At 38.8% G+C, this 19,088-nt stretch overlaps 1 protein-coding gene across 2 annotated transcripts in view; it reads right to left on the reverse strand.

The window, feature by feature from the left end:
- Positions 1–18,185, reverse strand: part of RIPK2 (receptor interacting serine/threonine kinase 2) — a 33,778-nt gene extending 15,593 nt beyond the window's left edge. Inside the window, exons 1-5 of one of the 2 annotated variants that reach the window (XM_049854024.1) lie at positions 17,381–18,185; positions 8,476–8,629; positions 5,905–6,060; positions 2,412–2,569; positions 549–598 (exon numbers count right to left, since the gene is read on the reverse strand). In XM_049854024.1, coding sequence (XP_049709981.1) covers positions 549–598; positions 2,412–2,569; positions 5,905–6,060; positions 8,476–8,629; positions 17,381–17,553 — 691 coding nt within the window. In that variant the 5' untranslated portion in view covers positions 17,554–18,185. Of the gene's footprint in view, positions 1–548; positions 599–2,411; positions 2,570–5,904; positions 6,061–8,475; positions 8,630–8,807; positions 9,065–17,380 lie in introns of those variants that run through there. The other variant, XM_049854025.1, reaches the window with a different exon arrangement.
- Between the last annotated feature and the right edge of the window lie 903 nt (positions 18,186–19,088).

The raw sequence follows: 19,088 nt of genomic DNA on the forward strand, positions 1-19,088 counted from the left end.
TTGTTTGCGAAAGGAAGAGTCAACTGATGTGGAAAACTCTACTGTTGTCTTCTTTTAAGAAATTGCCACAGCCACCCCAACCTTCAGCAACCATCACTCTAATCAGTAAGCAGCCCTCAACATCGAGGCAAGACCCTCCACCAGTAAAAAGACTATGACTCGCTGAAGGCTCAGAAGATGGTTAGTATTTTTTAGCAATAAAGTATTTTTAATTAAGGTATACATATTGTTTAAGACATAATGCTATTGCACACTTAATACACTACACTATAGTGTAAACATAACTTTCATATGTACCAGAAAACCAAAAAATTTGTGACTTGCTTTATTATGGTACTTGCTTTATTGCGGTGGTCTGCAACCGAACCCGCGATATCTCTGAGGTATGCCTGTATATAGTGGATTCTCAACTGGTAAATGGATATTTCTACACTGTGTTTTCCACAAAATAAATGGTAGAAAGATTTAGAATAAGATTAGCTTTATATAATTGAGTATGGTTGACCAACATGAAGTTACCTGGAATAAGGAAGTCAAGGTATACTTACCTTCAAAAGGCTGTTTTCTGGATAAGACTTCCCATGTGATAACTGCATAACTGTTTAAGACAAAAACATATACTGTATATTATAAAAAAAATTATTATAAAATAACAGCATAATAAACTAAAAAAGCACTAATTTTAAAAGGTTACTACGGAAATGTCATTTTTTCAAGTGTAAGGTAATGAAATACTGCACAAAGAATCACCAAAAGCAACCAATATAATGAATGCTCATGTGGGATTTTGTTTCATATTGATGCTAATTTTAAAAATGAGGGAATAACCGTAATAAGAACTTGCAGTTACAAGCAAGGATAACTTTTTGGGGGTAATTTAAGAGTCATTCTTGAACATCTAGGTCAGCCATGCCTTCTAATTACATGATTCAGTCATTCACACAAAATAATAAAAAAGATTATCTCATGTAGCCCTACTGTATTTACTTTTCTTCTAGTCTAAGTACTGTCTTCTTTGGTAATGAAACTATTTTGCCTACAATTTAATTTCAGCTGTCAGTCATCTGGTTAAGTAGCATAGACTTTATAGTTGGGATAAATGACTAAACAGAACACAGGGATTTTGCCGCACTCCCAAATTAACTGTTCATTTAAAATGGGACACATGGGATTGACACACAGTCACTGCGAGACAGTAAGGATTACAGAAGAAATTCCCACCTAAATCAATGAAATGATATTCCTTCATTTTCCCTGACAGGGAATAGTGACACTGAACATAAAATAATTTACGGTTTCCTGTTTTTATAGAATTAAACCAGCTTTCAAGAACTTTTGGTCAGAACATGGTCTTTACCTTAGAAGATACAAATATTTTTGTGTGAACTAAAGGTATCAGGGAGCTAAATATATAATAATATTCACATGATAATCTAAATATGTTTTAGTGCAGCCACTAAAACAACTTAGCATTACTGACTTTAATATTAAATAATAAAAAAGAAAATCTCTTTAGGGACAAGGGATACAAAATTTAACTAAGATACAGTTTTCTGGTAAAGAGGTACCATTCATTTCTAAAAGCATCTTCATTTTTATCAGGTTAACTATTTATTAAAGCTAGCAAAAAGCTTTATTTCAAAGGGGCTATAAAAATACATTCACAGTAAATGTACCATGTCTGATTTTACATTCGCTATCATGTTAAAGGAAACCCTGGTGGCATAGTGGATAAATGCTATGGCTGCTAACCAAAAGATCAGCAGTTTGAATCCACCAGGTGCTCCTTGGAAACCCTATGGGGGAAGTTTATCATATTAAAAGAGACAAGTGGAATTTACATATGAGGTGAATGCCCAACCCCTTAATCCTATGTATCACAGAGTACCATCTTCCGTCTCCCTGGTCAAACAACCAGTATCATGAACCATGCAGTATGCTTATTATGGCACTGTATGCATTTGAAACATGAAAGTATGACCTTACCAAATACAATGATGTGTTGTACAAAGAATTCACACATGTATAAATCTCTTTAATATAAATCTACTCTGTATGTTTAATAGTTTATTTCTCTAAAAAGGTGTGTAGGTATCAGGGTCTGAAAGACTGAATAGTATAAGAAACTGAAAGCTAAAATATTAGCAACCATTGTTCCTTCCTCCTACCAAAAAAGTCACATGTGATAAAAAAAAAAGTCTTGAGTATTATAAACTGATAAGACAAAAAAAGCTTTAATTTTTTTAAGAATGTAAGACATCTTTAATTTGAAAAAAATTAACCATTCTTTTGTCAAATTTATTTTTACCACACTTAAGAATGAAAATCACACTTTATAAGCTTAAAAATCCTGGTTGATTAATCTTGGTTTTCAGACAAAGTTAATTCTAAGTGAAGGCAGCACACCGTACCTATAAATATCATGCTTGACACTGGCCCTTGATTTTTGTCCAGGTTCATAGTTTTCAGGTGGCATATAGATAATTGTCCCTCCTTCTGGTGCAGATTTGCTACTTCGTGATTGTGATAGGGACATCATGCGCCATTTTGATAAACCAAAATCTGCAATCTATAAGGAAAAAAAATAATTTAAAATATTTTCTCAAAAAAAAAAAAAATCCAAGAACCAACTGTTTTTGGTACATTCATTATATTTAGGTATCAGACCAGAGGCAATGTTTTTATACACATAAAACAAACAAATAAAAACCACTGCAGTTGAGTTGATTCCAACTCATAGAGACCTACAGTACAGAGTAGAACTGCACCAAAGAGTTTCCATGGCTGTAAATCTTTATGGAAGCAGACGGCCACCTCTTTTGCCTGTGGAGAATCTGATGGGTTTAAATTGCCAGCCTTTCAGTTAGCAACGAAATGCTTAACCACGGTGCCATTAGGGTTCTCAAACATACACTTTATTATTTCTATGTAACCCATTAGTTTCTTACCAAACTGAATTCCATAGTGCTGAGATGTATAACCTTAGAAGCAATGAATACTGACTTAACGTTCAGCACAATATAACACATTTTAAAAGGGTGACTAAGTTTTGAAAAACTGAATAAAAGTGTTTTATGCCTTACATTTTAATGAATATATACAGAGCATAGTACTTTTTGACAAGTGGCTATATATAAACTATGTGCTTTCCAAATTCACCAATACTTACAGAACTGTTACATCTATTCGTATCTCATACGAATGTCACTGGACATTGTTTACAACTGAGTTTATATATTCTTATTTATAATGCCCTGAATATAGTTTCCCTAAATTTTGAAATAAGCAAGCTCCCAATATACCATATCTCATATAATTTGTTCCTACCAATTAAAGCATCATATCTGCTAGCAATAGAATAGTTAGCATATAAAGCATATTTATGTCCATAATGACAATAGTGCCTAAAGAATTATTACTGATAAACATTATGTACTTATAATCTGTTCTGTACTTCTGATATGCCCTTTACAGTTTTAGTTGAACTGTAAATCCTGTGCAGATGATATACAGCATCTGTTAACTATTTAAAAGGTTATTTATTTTTAAAAAATTGAAGCCAAATTTAAGAACAGAAACAATATTTAATGGGCCAAAGGGGTACGGAAAAGCTTTAAAGAGATTTAATTTATATTACTTAGCCTTTTACATTACATAATTTAGAAGTCAACAGTGACGCTATGAAGTTATCAGGCCTATCTGGAAACCACAGTAGATCTGGAGTTCACGCATTTGTTAACTCAACAGACATTTACTCGATGCTTCTGTACGGCATGTGCTGAGGGCACGATGACTAAAACAGGCTAAATTTATGTCCTCATGAAACTTCAATTGGAACTGGTGGAGATGGCCAATAAACAAATTAATAAACGCACATTATGTCACATGTTGCAAAATGCTCTGCAGCATAACTTAAGGTACAAGGGTAGAGAGGCTGAGGGAGGGGGTGGTCAGGGAAAGCTACTGTGACAAAGAGGCTGAGGACCTCTTCATATTACCATTGCAGTTTCCTGTGAATCTTTAACACTTCAAAATAAAAAGTTAAAAACAGGCAAGGGAATAAGCCATAAGGATACCTGGGAAAAACAATCAAGAGAGGACTTTCATAATATTTTTATGGACAAATGGAAAAGTATGATAGCCTTTTTTGAAGTATTTCATACAAACTGAGTGACGACTCTCCAAAAGTACTGATTAACAAAAGGACTAACATTGACCTGGAGGGATGTTCTTAGTGCCATGTTCTGCAGCTCTGATCAGAGCTCTGTACTGGTTAATATTTAATCACTGCCTGAAGATACAAAAAACTAGTGAATTAAATTTGAGGATGGCAAACAAGCACATGAAAAGATGTTCGACATAACTAGGTATTAAGCCTGAGAACATGATGAGATATTAATGCGTACAGAGAAAAAGGAGAGAACACCAAATACTGGTTAGGATGTGGAAAAGCTGGGTCTCTTAAAAATTGCTGGTGGAATGTAAAAAGGTACAATTACTCTGGAAAATAGCTGGGCAGTTTCTTAAAAAAACTAAACATACCCTTACCACATGATTCAGCTATTGCACTTCTGGGCGCTTACCCCAGAGGAATGGAGATTTATGTTCATTCAAAAACTTGTACACGGTTGTTCATAGTGGCTTTATTTGTAATTGACAGGAACTGGAAACAACCAAAATCTCTCTCAATAGGTGAATGGTTAAACAAACTGGTACATCATAAAATATTACTTGGCAATAAAAGGGAAGAGACTACTGAAAAACACAAAACTTGCATGGATCTCAAGAGCATTATGCTGAGTAAACAAAGCCAATCTCAAAATATTACATACTATATGATTCCATTTATATAACATTCTCAAAGTGACAACTTATAAATATGGAAAACAGTTTAGCAGTTGCCAGGGGTTAGGAATGGAATGGGGGAGCGGTGGCTGTGACTATCATGGGGGAGCACAAAGGAGATCTTTATGGGGATGCAACAGTTCTGATCTACTGACAAAATGACATAGAACAATACATACACATTGTAACAATGTCAAATTTCTCGTTTGAAATTTTATCATAATTACATAATATGCAACCATTCAGGGAAACTGGGTGAAGGACATGAGACCTCTTTATACTATCTTTGCAATTTTCTGTGAATCTGTAATAATTCAAAATAAAAAGTGAAAAACATAGTTTTTTAAATTTTGCTTTAGGTGAAGGTTTACAGAGCAAATTAGTTTCTCATTAAATAATTAATACATACATTGTTTTGTGACATTGGTTGCCAACTCCACAATGTGTCAACATTCTCCCCTTCCTGACCTTGGGTTCCCCATTTCCATTTGTCTAGCTTTCCTGGCCTCTCTTGCCTCCTCATCCTTGACCCTGGACTGGTGTACCCTCTTAGTCTTGTACAGGTGGTTGAGCTACGTGTGTTACTGTTTGTTTTATGGGCCTGTCTAATCTTTGGCTGAAGGGTGAACCTTAGCAGTGACTTCAGTACTGAGTTAAAAGGGTGTCCAAGGGCCATACTCCTGGGATTTCTCCAGTCTCCTACAAAGCAGTACATCTGGTCTTTTTTTGTGAGTTCGAATTTTGTTCCATGTTTTAAAAAAGGTATTCTTTATTACAATAATTAAGAAACATAATGACTTTGCATTTTATATCATATTTCTATCTATCTCTATTGTTGTTGTTAGTTGCCATCAAGTTGATTCTGACTCACAGTCACCCCATGTGACAGAGTACAATGCCCTATAGGATTTTGCAGGCTGTACTGAAGATAGGAATTGGGGTAAATGGAAAAGGGAGAGAGATTAAATTGGCTAGGTGGAGGAGATAACTAAAAGTCTTTTTAAAACTATTAAGCACAAGGACACATAATTTTTTTTTTTACTTTAAAGAAGGAATTACCTTAACATGAAATTCATTATCCAATAAGATATTCTGAGTTTTCAAGTCATGATGAAGTAGAGGAGGGTTCATATTGTGCAAATAATTTACTCCCAGTGCAATTTCATGCAGGATGCGAAATCGCAACGGCCAAGCAACATCAGGATATTCAGTTTTCTTTACATACACGAAAAGAAACAATATCAAAATTAGTGGCCACATTTCTTTACATTTCACACTTAGAAAATTAAACATTCCATGGGGAAAATAGTATAAATCAATGTCAAAACATATACTCATTTTTAGAACATACTATGAAGTTGACATTATTTAATATCCTTGGATCTTTCTTCACTTTTCAGCAAAAATAATTATAACTTTATAGTACTGATGTTTCCTTTTAGTTTTTATTGGTAATGCAGCTACATGGTATTGGGTCTTATTTCTTCAAGTGACAGTTATCCAGTCACACAAATCTGTACAATGCCTATATTCACACCTACCTTCCCTGTTCTATAAAAACCAAAAACCAAACCTGTTGCTGTCAAGTCGATTCTGACTCACAAGGACCATATAGGACAGAGAACTGCCGCTACAGGGTACCTAAGGCTGTAATCTTTCTCCCACGGAATGGCATGTGTGCGTGCGTGCTCACACACACACAATATATATATAATATATACCAAACCATTTACTCAAAATTCATATTTCAATTTTTCTATTAATATAAAACTATAATTTATTGTTATAATCATGACGTCAATTCAAATTTAGGGCCTCTTTATATTTTTTCAGTAAACGTTAATATCCCATACTTTTAATCATATATGTATATTCCATCTTGAAAAATTAGCGTTTGTCACTTTAGTTTTTGTGAAGGAGACAAAGATCATCTTTCCATCTAAGCCTGTGTAATACATAATGTTTTCTAATTCCTGGTACTTGTAAGTAATATCCATCTGAGCTTTTTTAAAATAAATGCTCCTGAACATAAAAAGTTAATGCAGTTTCCCAGAATAAACATACTAAGAAAAATCAGATGATATGGGAAGACTGACAAAGAATCACTGGGCGCCGTGCCACTGGGTACATTTTTCTAAATGCTGAAAAAAGTATGCTTCTACTGAAAGCTCAAGACTTGTTAAGAATTTTTTCGGCGAATAGGTCAGCTGCTAGTTCAGTAATCAACCTGTCAGGGCAGTGGTACAAAATATTTTAGATCATTTACACTGTATTTTGATTTTTTTCAACAATCTTCTATGGTGTTTGGATGTGTGTATGTGTGTGGGGGGATGATTCATGACAAATACCACTCTAAACACAATTACAGAAAACCAAAAGGAATAGAAAACACTAATGTTGAACACTACTTCCTCTGGCATACACAAAGCTCCTTCCCAATCTTTTAATCTGTATGAAAAGGTAACCTTTTCTGAAAATCATGCAGTTTAAAGAGGTACTCAGGTTTCTCTGCTGTATCTTGTCATGTGGAGGCTTTCGATCCTGAAGACAAGGGTAGAGGAAAGCTCACATTGTACTTAATGATTCCTTCGAGGATTTAACAATCCTCTTGGAGGAGGCTCTAGAATTTCCAGTGAGCTCCAAACTAGGGTACCAGAGTATTCACTGGGGTGTGGGAAAATGAGAATTTCTATTCATATTCATTTAAAAAAAGAAACTGTGCTTTGTTAATATTTAACATACAGCCTGGCACTAGGTACTTTACTCCGTCCTTGTTTCAGAGGGTCACATGTCATAAACAGAATGGGAGATTTCCTGAAGCAAAGAGGAAGTTGCTCCACGAGTGGCTGCCACTGCACCCGCTCTGACCTCACTGTGATGTATTATAACTGAGGAGTGTCCAATAATTGAATTTTACAGATTGTATTACCCAGTTTTAACTAAGCCAGCTCTCACAAAATGCACCAAGTAACTTAAAAAAGATTTCTCGTAAGAAACTGCAGATTGGAGATAATATTAATAATGTAAGCTCAAGCAAAAAACAATATATGAATACATATATTCTGCAGATAATGACCCCCAAACTTGTTTACTGGTAGGATGCACAACAAAGCCAGAGGAACTGGTACGTTGAGAAAATGGGTAAACGACACATTTCACTGGCTATTATTGGAAAAGCGAACGTATCTGGTACTCACAGTCAGATTTAATTGGTCTGGTGATTTGGATTTTATGAACTGGTTTACACAACATTTAATTTGCATCCCAAATTGTCTTTAATATTCAATAAAATCTGGTTTAACTAATAGTGGATTGTGCAGTGTATACATTTTTGCCTTTTTCTTCTCTCCTGTTCCTGTGTATATATATGTATGCAGGTACTGAAATTCAGTGTAAACTCCAGGAACAGAAACCTAGATATCTTAGAACACAGGGCCTGACTCCACAGTTTTTCACAACACAAAAGATGCTAAAAGATGAAATTTTTCCACCGTGATCATTTATAATTATTCTTATTTTGATCTATCTGTATGTTCCCAAATAATATGATCCAATGTTAAACCAAAGTATTATACATAGCTTGAATAGCAGAAGTGGTAATTATAGCCGCTGAAAATGTAAAATACTTACCCTATGTAGGAGCTCATTTAATGATCCATTTGTCATGTATTCAGTAACTATTCCCAAAAATTCAGGCTCATTGCAAATTCCCAAAATTGGAAGAATGTAACTAAATCTAGCTTTGTGTAAAATTTCGGCTTCTCTTAAGACATCATTTCTTTCACTAAGGAAAGAAAATGCATAATTATTTTCAGCAATGAAAAATGCAAAATTATCATGTGCATAAGGTTAATAAAGCCTGGATTTTTTAAATTAATGTAATTAAATATTTGACCTCATACAAATTATGCAATTTCTCTATCCCTTAGTTTCATCATATTTAAAATAGGGATAATACCTACCCTATATATTCCACAGGTCTGTTTAGAGACCAAAATAACTTCTATAACCCACTGACAGGTAAAAGTGCTATACACAGGTTATTATTACTGTACTCTTCCTAGGAAAGGGAGAGAACACAGTGTTAGAGTAAGTTTATAAAGCCTATCTATGCGACAGTTATTGGTTCTTGAACTATTAAGTTCATGGTGAAGTTAAATGACCAGTTTTGATTAGGATACTGTATTACATTTTATTATTGCATACCATTTAAAATTTTCCCAAATATTCTGAATATTAAAAAATTTAAAAGTACACTTAAATGACCAGATGATAATACCTGCATAAGGGTCAATAATGCTTAGAAATTAAATATTAAAACTCAGAAAAAACAACGCTGAAAACAGATAAGCGCTTAAAACAGATCCCTGGTTTAACTCTGGATCCCAGCTTCATTTGCTTATCCATATATAAAACAAATAATTATCAAACTTTTATTATGACTAAAGTACTGTGCTTGGAATTATGCGAGATAAAAAGATATAACATCCACTCTCAAGCTGTCCAGAAATCTTTTAAGAAAAATAAGATAAATACTTAAACTATAAGGCAGAATGTGGTATAAGTGCCACTAAAAAATAAAAGCAAAGACAGCTATGGGAGCCCAGAGGAAAGACAGTGAACTCTAGACTAGGGAAATCACTGCAGTCTTCAGAGAAGTGGGATCTGAGCTGCACCTTAAGGATGGACAGAATTCCAACCACTGAAGAGAAGGCTGCCAGGATGAATGAGGCCTCCACAAGGGGAGGGACCTTGCCTTTTCTTTTCACTTGTGTATCCCCTTGACCTGACCTGAAACTGTGCCTGGCACATGCTAGATGTCCATAGATATGTATTAAATGTATTTAAGGAAGCTGAAGTGAAAGCTATGCTTGGGAAATGGTAAATATGTTTAATACAGAGCAGGAAATGCAATAGAGTAAAAGGAGTGAAGGTGAATATGGTAGGCTAGGGCCACAAAAATAAAAAAATTCTGAGCCTTAAAGCCAGGCTAGGGTGTCTGCACTTTATTTGGGAGTCACTGAAGGTTTCTGAGCAGGGGAGTGGCATCAGAAGGACAAACTTTTAGGATGACTAACTTGGCAACAGGATGTTGGATCAGCAGAAAGAGGTAGACTGTGAAAGTCTGATGTTAGGTGATTTTAATAAGGGTTAGGATGTGAAGGAATGACAGCCTGAAACTATAAACGTAGCAGTGACAATGAGAAGGAAAACACAGCAGAATAGAATGCCCAGGCCATGGTGACTGACAGCCTAACTAATGAGGAATAAAAAAAAAATGGGAAGGATGTCATCAGTTTTTACTCTGGATGACTAGCAGATGGAGGCAGCAACAACAGAAATAGAAGTATCTTAAGGAGAGGCCTATGAGGTAAGTGATGATGACTAGTCGGCACCTAAACCACCCAACCTCTTGATGAATGGCTGTAGAAATAAGAATAGCAACAGGCATCTCAGACCAGATTATGAAGCCTGCTTTAAAAACAAGTAACAAAAAGGAACACAAAACAAAAAAGCTGAGTCATTTAATTTTTGAATTCGTCCATTGCCATCGAGTCAATTCCGGCTCACAGTAACCCTAAAGGACAGAGCAGAACTGCCCCATAAGTAATATATTTATGTTTCAAAACTGAAGAATTATTAAGAGGAAATACATGGAAACGCTGCTTCTCTCAACGTACTTTTCATTAAGTCACTTAATACCCCAACTGTGAGGAAACCAGTTATATCAGTTTGTGAGATCTACTTAATTAAACTTATATCCTCTAAGTTGAAACAGTTTTGTATTTGCCTCAAGAAATGTAGGTGAACAAGACACTTATTGTAGCACCTTTGCAGGGAGACACAGAGAATGGGCTAAAAGAATACTGGATACTGAGAAGGAACTAGACAAGGCATGCTGTTGAAGTCTCAGTAAGACTTAAACATACTCTCTGCTCCTCTAATTAAGAGTGTGAAGTATTCTTCCATCTATTGTGATCCTAAAAAGCCTTGGTGGAGCAGTGGTTAAGCACTCAGCTGCTATCCAAAATATTGGCAGTTTGAACTCACCAGCTGCTCTGCAGGAGAAAGGTGTGATAGTCTGCTTCCATAGGAGATTTATAACCTTGGAAACCTTATAACCCATTGCCGTTGAGTCGATTCTGACTCATAGGGACCTTATAGGATAGAGCAGAACTGCCCCACAGAGTTTCCAAGGAGCGCCTGGTGGATTCAAAGTGCTGACTTTTTTGGTTAGCAACTGCAGCTCTTAACCACTATGCCACCAGGGTTTCCTGGAAACCTTATAGGGCAGTTTCATTCTGTCCTAAAGGGCCACTACGAGTCTGAGTCAACTCCACTGCAGTTTTTTTTTTTCTATTTATTGTGACCCTATAATGTGTTTTGACACGTTATGTGTACTACCATCCTTTCGACAACCTTCCAAAGTTGTTTTCCTTATTCCCACTTTATATATGAGTGCGCTGAGGCTCAGATAAATTAACAATTTTCTAGTGGCCACATCGACAGTAAGTGGAGTCGGATTTGAATTTCAACCACGGGACTACAAAGCCTGTGTTCTTTCTACTTTGTTCTTTCCACTCACTTGCTTGACTACAGAAGGAATGTTCTTGAAATCAAATTTTGGAAAGATTAAGTGAGAAAACAGAAAAAGCAAAAATATTTTAAAAACAGGTTTACACTACTATTGATGGTACCCAAAAAAACCCTAGGAACAGTTAAAAATAAAAATTTTAATCCAAATTGGTAAAGAAGAAGTTAAACTCTCCCTATTTGGAGATGACAGGATACTAAGAAAATCCAAAAGACTCCATAAGAAAACTACTGGATCTAATAGAAAGATTCAGCAGAGTAGCAGATACTAGATCAACATACAAAAATCAGCTGAATTCGCTTATACCAATAAAGAGAACGATGAAAAGGAAATCAGGAAAACAATACCATTTATAATAGCCCCTAAAAAAAAAATAAAATACTTAAGAATAAATCTCTCCAGGGATGTAAAAGACCTATACAAAGAAAACTACAAAACACTACTGAAAGAAACCAAAAGAGATCTACATAAATGGAAAAGCATATACCATGCTTACAGAGAAGTAGACTCAACATTGTGAAAATGACAATTCTACCCAAAGCGATTTACAAATACAATGCAATACGGATCCAAATACCAACAATATTCTTTAAAGAGACAGAAAAACTTATCATTAGCGTTATATGGAAAGGGAAGAGGCTCCGGATAAGTAAAGCACCACTGAAGAAGAAAAAAGTAGGAGGACTCGTACTACCTGACTTCAGAACCTACTATACAGCTAGGGTAGTACAGCTTGGTACCGGCACAATGACAGATACATTGACCGATGGAACAGAATTGAGAACCCAGATGTAAATCCATCCACCTATGGTCACCTGATCTTTGACAAGGGCCCAAATCCATCGAACGCGGAAAAGACAGTCTTTTTAATAAATGGTGCTGGCAAAACTGGATGTCCACCTGCAAAAAAATGAAACAGTACCCATACCTCAGACCATATACAAAAAACTAACTCAAAATGGATCAAAGACCTAAATATAAAGCCAAAAGCTATTAAGTTCATAGAACAAAAAACAGGATCAACGCCAGAGGCCCTAGTACACGGCATTAACAGGAAATAAATCACAACCAACAACGCCCAAGCTCCAGAGGATAAGCTAGATAACTGGGATCTTCTAAAAATTAAACACTTATGCTTATCAAATGACTTCAGCAAAAAAGTAAGAGAACCTAAGGACTGGGAAAAATTTTTTGGCTATTACAAATCAGATGAAGATCTAATCTCTAAAATCTACAAGAAAATCCAATACCTCTACAACAAAAGGACAAATAATCCAATTACAAAATGGGCAAAGGAAATGAACAGACACTTCACCAAAGTAGACATTCAAGTGGCCAACAGACACATGAGGAAATGCTCATGATCTCTAGCCATTAAAAACTAATATATATATATATTTTTAAAGCCATTAGAGAAATACAAATCAAAATCATAATGAGATACATTCTCACCCTGGTATTACTGGCATGAATCAATAAAACAGAAAATAAATGTTGGAGAGGCTGTGGAGAGATTGGAACTCTTACGCACTGCTGATGGGAATGCAAAATGATACAACCATTTTGGAAAATAATGTGGTGCTTCCTTAGAAAGCCAGAAATAGAAATACCATATGATCCAGCAATCCCACTCCTGGGAATATATCCTAGAGAAATAAGAGTCATCACATGGATAGATATATGTATACCCATGTTTACTGCAGCATTGTTCACAATAGCAAAAAGATGGAAAACAAGCTAGATGCCCATCAACAGATGAATGGATAAACCAAATGTGGTACACACACACAATGGAGTATTATGCAACGCTAAAGAACAACGGTGAATCTGTGAAGCATCACATAACGTGGATGCATCTGGAGGACACTACGCTGAGTGAAATAAGTCAATCGCAAAAGGACATTCTATGAGATCACTATGTAAAAACTCATGAAAAGGTTTATATACAAAAAGAAACAATCTTTGATGGTTATGAGGTTAGGGATGGAAAAACACTTAATAGACAATAGATAAGCTGTAACTCTGGTGAAGGGTAAGACAGTAACAATACTGGAGAAGCCAGCACAGCCTGTACAAGACAGGGCCACGGTAGCTCCACAGACCACCCAAACTCCCTGAGAGGCTGACCCGCTGGGCTGAGGGCTGTGGGGACTGTGATCTCAGGGAGCATCTAGCTCAACTGGCATAACAGAGTTTACAAAGAAAATGTTCTACATTCCATTTTGGCGAGTAGCATCTGGGGTCTTAAAGGCCTGTGAGTGGCCATCTAGGACACTCCACTGGTCTTAGCCTGTCGGGAGCAAGGAATAATGAAGAAAACTAAAGACACAGGGAAAGATTAGCCCAAAGGACTAATGGACCACATTTACCATGGCCTCCACCAGACTGAGTCCAGTACAATGAGATGGTGCCTGGCTACCATCACTGACTGCTCTGACAGGGATCACAATAGAGGGTCCTGGACAGAGCTGGGGAAAAATGTAGAGCAAAGTTCTAATTCAAAAAGAAAGACCAGTCTTGCTGGCCTGAAAAAGACTGGAGAAACCCTGAGAGTATGGTCCTCAGATACCCTTTCAGCTCAGTAATGAAGTCACTCCTGAGGTTCACCCTTCAGCCAAAGATTGAACAGGCCCATGGAACAAAACAAGGCTAAAGGGACATGCCAGCCCTGGGGTGGGGACTGGAAAGTAGGAGGGAACAGCAAAGCTGGTAATAGGGAACCCAGGGTTGAGAAGGTAGAGTGTTGACATGTTGTGGGGTTGTTAACCAATGTCATACAATAATGTGTACACTAACTGTTTGATGAGAGACTAGTTTGTTCTGTAAACCTTCACCTAAAGTTCAATGAAAAATAAAATAAAAATAAAAAATTTAAATACAGATTCTATAGACATATCAAAATTAATCAACTGAAAATGTCAGTCAAAAACCAGTTATACTGTCTATAGGGTATCTGAGCAACCAGTTGGACTCATCTACTCATAGCAACTCTATAGGACAGAGCAGAAGTACCCCATAGGGTTCCCAAGGAGTGACTGCTGGATTCAAACTGCTGACCTTCTGGTTAACGGCTGAGCTCTTAACCTCTACACCACCAGGACTCCACTCACTATGTAGAGTTCCTGGGTAGTACAAATGGTTGACATGCTTGGCTGCTAACTAAAAAGTTGGAGGTTTGAGTCTACCTAGAGGTGCCTCAGAAGAAAGGTCTGGAGATCTATTTCCAAAAAATCAGCCACTGACAACTCTCTGGAGCAAAATTCTACTCGGACAACATGGGGTTGCCATGAGTTGTAACTGACTCAACAGCAATTGGTTTGGTACTCATAGCGTATGGGAAGATTGTTGGGGAAGGTCTACTCATTGGGTAGAAGGCAGGTTATGGAGAATGACTCAGCAGTTACAAAACTAAGAACATGTATCATCAATATAAATTTTTTGAGGTGATCCCAAAGAACAATGTAAACATTATCTGTGCCAGAGCTCAAAAAGTACATGTATTTATTAGTCCTACTTTATAAGTGAGGAAATGGACACACTGTGAATCAAATGCATAGGCTAGCCCTATGCCCAGACTACATAAATACTCTTGATGTTAAGATCTTAGGTAACAAGTGGAAGAAAAGAAAGTGATACTGTAACATTAAAAAAAAAAAAAAATTTTTTTTTTTGGTAACATTAAGAGTGGGCTAAAAGCCTGTTTCACTAGTCTTTATGGCGTCTTCTTGTTGTTGGGTGCCCTCGAGTGGATTCTGACTTATAGTGACCCCGTGTGACAGAGCAGAACTGTCTCGTAGAGTTTTCTTGGCTGTAATCTTTATGGACGCACATTGCCAGGTCTTTCTTCTGCAAAGCTGCTAGGTGGGTTTGAAACAACCACCTCTCAGTTAGTAGTCAAGCCCTTAACCACCGCACTACCAAGGTTCTTTATGGCTTCTTAGAAGACAATTAATTTTCTACCTAACTTGGTAAAAATTTTTGGACTACGAAAATTGTATGAGCATGGAAAGGGAGCTCTTTCTTAACTCCTTGGCCCCTCAAACAGCACAAAATTTCAGGTAAACTAAAATCTTGAGAAGCAGCATCCGAAACAGAAGAAGGATCAATTTGCTTTAAAATATTTAATGGGTCCATCAGTGCTAGATTTCCATATACCATCTACCTAGTTAGTTCTAGAATATATCCACCCTCTCTGACCAGCCACCACCCTCTAGAGTTGACTACACACACTTGCCCAGCACTTGCCCCACAGAATTCAAGACCTAGTGTAAACAGACACCACACCCTGCACATCACTGGATGTGGACTATAGTATATAAAAAGGTGGGAACAATCTCCAGAAGTGTCTGAAATCTGCTGTGAGATCTAGTCCACCCAACGCTGGTAGTGAGAGACAGCAAAGAAAGCCACAGGCAGGTGGAAGTATGATAACGTTGGCTGGGCTGAAAGTTGAGGAATGTATCCGATACTGGATACTAACAGCCTCTGGCCAGTCAGGCATCGAGCGTGATGTATTCTCACATTAGATAAGATAATGTTGTAATCATGAATGTTAGGTCACTGAGAACTGAATGCAGGCCCTTGTTAAATTCCTTTGGGAAAGATAGAATACCGAACTAGTGACTAGACCACTGACTACTGCATACACACACGTTTACCGTAAGGGTTTACAGTAAGGCTTTTCTCTTCGGAAAGAGAAACTAATGCTAAAACAAAACCACCACCAAATGTCCAAACAAATCCACTGCGATGGAGTTGATTCAGACTCACAGTGGCCCTATGAATTATAATATATATATAACTGCCCCATTGGATTTCCAAGGCTGTAAATCTTCAGGGAAACAGCGTGCCACATCTTTCTCCCACAGAGCTGGTGGTGGGTTCAAATCACTGACCTTTCAGTTATCAGCAAAGTGCTTAACCACTGCATCACCAGGGCTCCTTAAAACCTGAACATCACACTACAATCATGCCAGGATGAACGGCTCTAAACACTTTTTGGCCACTTAACACTCTTTGGATACAGTTTATCGCTCCCACAAAAAAAAATACACACTTTTTTCCTAGAGACAGTCTTCCTCATAATAGTAGGAGGAGAAACTAACTGCAAATTTTGAGGTTGATAAAGTTTCATGAAAACAAGAACCACAAACAAAACAGAAACTACAAGAACCCCAAAACAAGACATCTCAAAACTCTAGAGCAGCGCTGTCCAATTATGCCAGCCCCAAATGTAATTTCAAATTTTCTAAGTCACATTAAAAAAAGTAAAAAACAACAAAAAACTCTAATAAAACAACACACACACAGAAAACCCCAGATGAAATGAATTTTGGTAACATCTTTTATTTAACCAAATATATCCGCATTATTATTTGAAGACGCAATCGATATAAAAATACTGATGAGTTAGTTTAAATTCGTTTCTTTGTACTAAATCTTCGAAATCCGGTGTGTATCTTACACTGACAAAGCACATTTCCGTTCGACTGACCAGTCGCTCAACAGCTGCCTATGGCTAACAACTGCCTACCTATTGGACAGCACAGCCCTAGAGCCCACTTTCAAAAAAACGAGAAAAAAAAAAAAAAGCAAACAAAAACAAACCCACTACATAAAGAACTCAATTTCAATACATCGGGCATTTCGAGATGGGCTGTGATGGCAGGTCTCTGGTATATGGTACCAGCCTAGGAAAGTCAGAGGAGGAACGGCGGGACGCAGAGAGAAGGCAGTGAAGAGGAGATGAGCGGACGATTCCGAGTGTGCACCTCGAGAGGCTGGTTCCTCCCACCCTGCCAGCCCCAAGCTTTGAAGGACTAGCCCAGAAATGACGACGGGGAGGGCCGACCCCAGGCGGTCACTGCCGTTTGAGCTCTACAGTCCGCCTACCCGGGGCGGATATCGTGGGAGGGGGTGCCGCCGAGTTAGGCGCCCTACCTGTCGAGCAGCGGAGTGTGAATGTGCAGATGCTTCACGGCCACCTGAACACGCCAGTCCGAGTGGCGGGCCGACGACACGGTGCCCGAGGCGCCGCGGCTCAGGTAGCGCAGGTCGGCGAGCTTCTGGTAGGGAATGGTGGGCAGGGCGCTGCAGATGGCCTCCCCGTTCATGGTCGCTGGCGGCGCGGGCACTCAGGCCGAAGGCCCGTTCCGGGTGCGCTCTCTGCTCCCGCGGCTCCCCGGCACGCGCGCGCTTGGGTCCGCTCCGGCGCCAGGCGGACGGGAGGTGTTCCTGCTCCCAAATACTAGGTCACAAGGCCGCCCATTCCCAGGCGGCCCACGCCCGCCGCCGTCGGACCCCGCGCTGCCGGCTGCTTTTCCCCGGCCTCAGCACACTTTTCTGGAAAGTGGGGTCAAGTCTTCAGCGCCGCGGCGAGGAGGAGCTTCCTCTCCTAGACTGGGCCCTCCCAGGCGCGCCCCGCCGGCGAACCCCGGCGCCGAGCTCCTCCCTCTCCAAACTTCTCAGGCGACGTCAGCGGGCTAGCAGAGGGGGGCGTCCGCCTGCGTCCTCCGGGGAAGGCGCTCGTCTCAGCCTGCGGCCCCCACTGTCTGTCCGATTCTGGCGGGGCTAGGGCGCGGGGGCGAGGCAGCCAGTGGCACTCCTTTTGTCTTCACCCCTCTCCGAATATGGAAAAGTCTTCCTTTTGGGAAAGTTCCTCAACGCAGCCGGCTGGCGGGTGTGTGATTGGTCAGCGGGAGCCCCCACTCGGGTGGATTCTCTGTCTCGGCCGCGTGCAGTCGGGAGAGTAGCCAAACTCCAGAGGTAGGGGCGTGATCCCGGCTCCCTACTCTGCGCCTGCGCGAGGAGCGCTTCGCGGAGCGCGCCGTGTTCCACGGCAGGCAAACCCGTGGCCGACGAGTAGATTCTGACCCTTAGTGACCCTATAGGACAGGGTAGAGCTGCCCCATAGCAAGGAGCGCCTGGTGGATTCGAACTGCCAGCATTTTGGTTAGCAGCCGTAGCACTTAACCCCTATGCCACTGCGAACCTGGACTCCAGTCTTCCTTCACTTGCAGCCACTTGACGAGTGAGGGAAAGGTGATAAATCTCCTCAGAGCGGAATACCCTCGGCTGTGTTTTGCTCTGGGCACACGCCCGCCTACTAGGAATCTGGTTTTCTTCCTCCTCTTTTCCAATGTCCATAATAATATATCGGGATTGAAAATGAACCTGAGAAAATCCATCTAACTCCAGATAAGAGTGCAAAGATTTCTTTTTTATAGATAAAAGAGGATTGCAAGCAGTGTCTAATGCCAACCGAAAAAGACTGCAAACATCTTTCCATTTTTCCACTTAAAAACAAAGACAAAACCAAAAGTCCCACTTTTCTACTTAAGTGATTATATCGTGAGTGCAAATATTATATACAACTCCAAGTCCATACTAGGAATTTAGTGAATTGTAATGCAGTAAAAAGAAATGCCTGACTTGAATAAAGGACTTCTGCGTACAGAGAACCAGTCCTTCCTGTATTTGTGCACAGCGGGAAATTGTAAAGAAATGTTATGTTTAAAATTTTGATGATTTAAAACAAATTGCTTAGCTTTGAAGATATGATCTGCTGTGCTGTGCTTTATTGTTTGTTGTTGAACTTTTTGCTCCTAAAAGTACTCAGAAAACTTTCTCATTGAGCCATCCATCCATC

Source organism: Elephas maximus, chromosome 15 (assembly GCF_024166365.1).
Source record: "Elephas maximus indicus isolate mEleMax1 chromosome 15, mEleMax1 primary haplotype, whole genome shotgun sequence".
NCBI lineage: Eukaryota > Metazoa > Chordata > Mammalia > Proboscidea > Elephantidae > Elephas > Elephas maximus.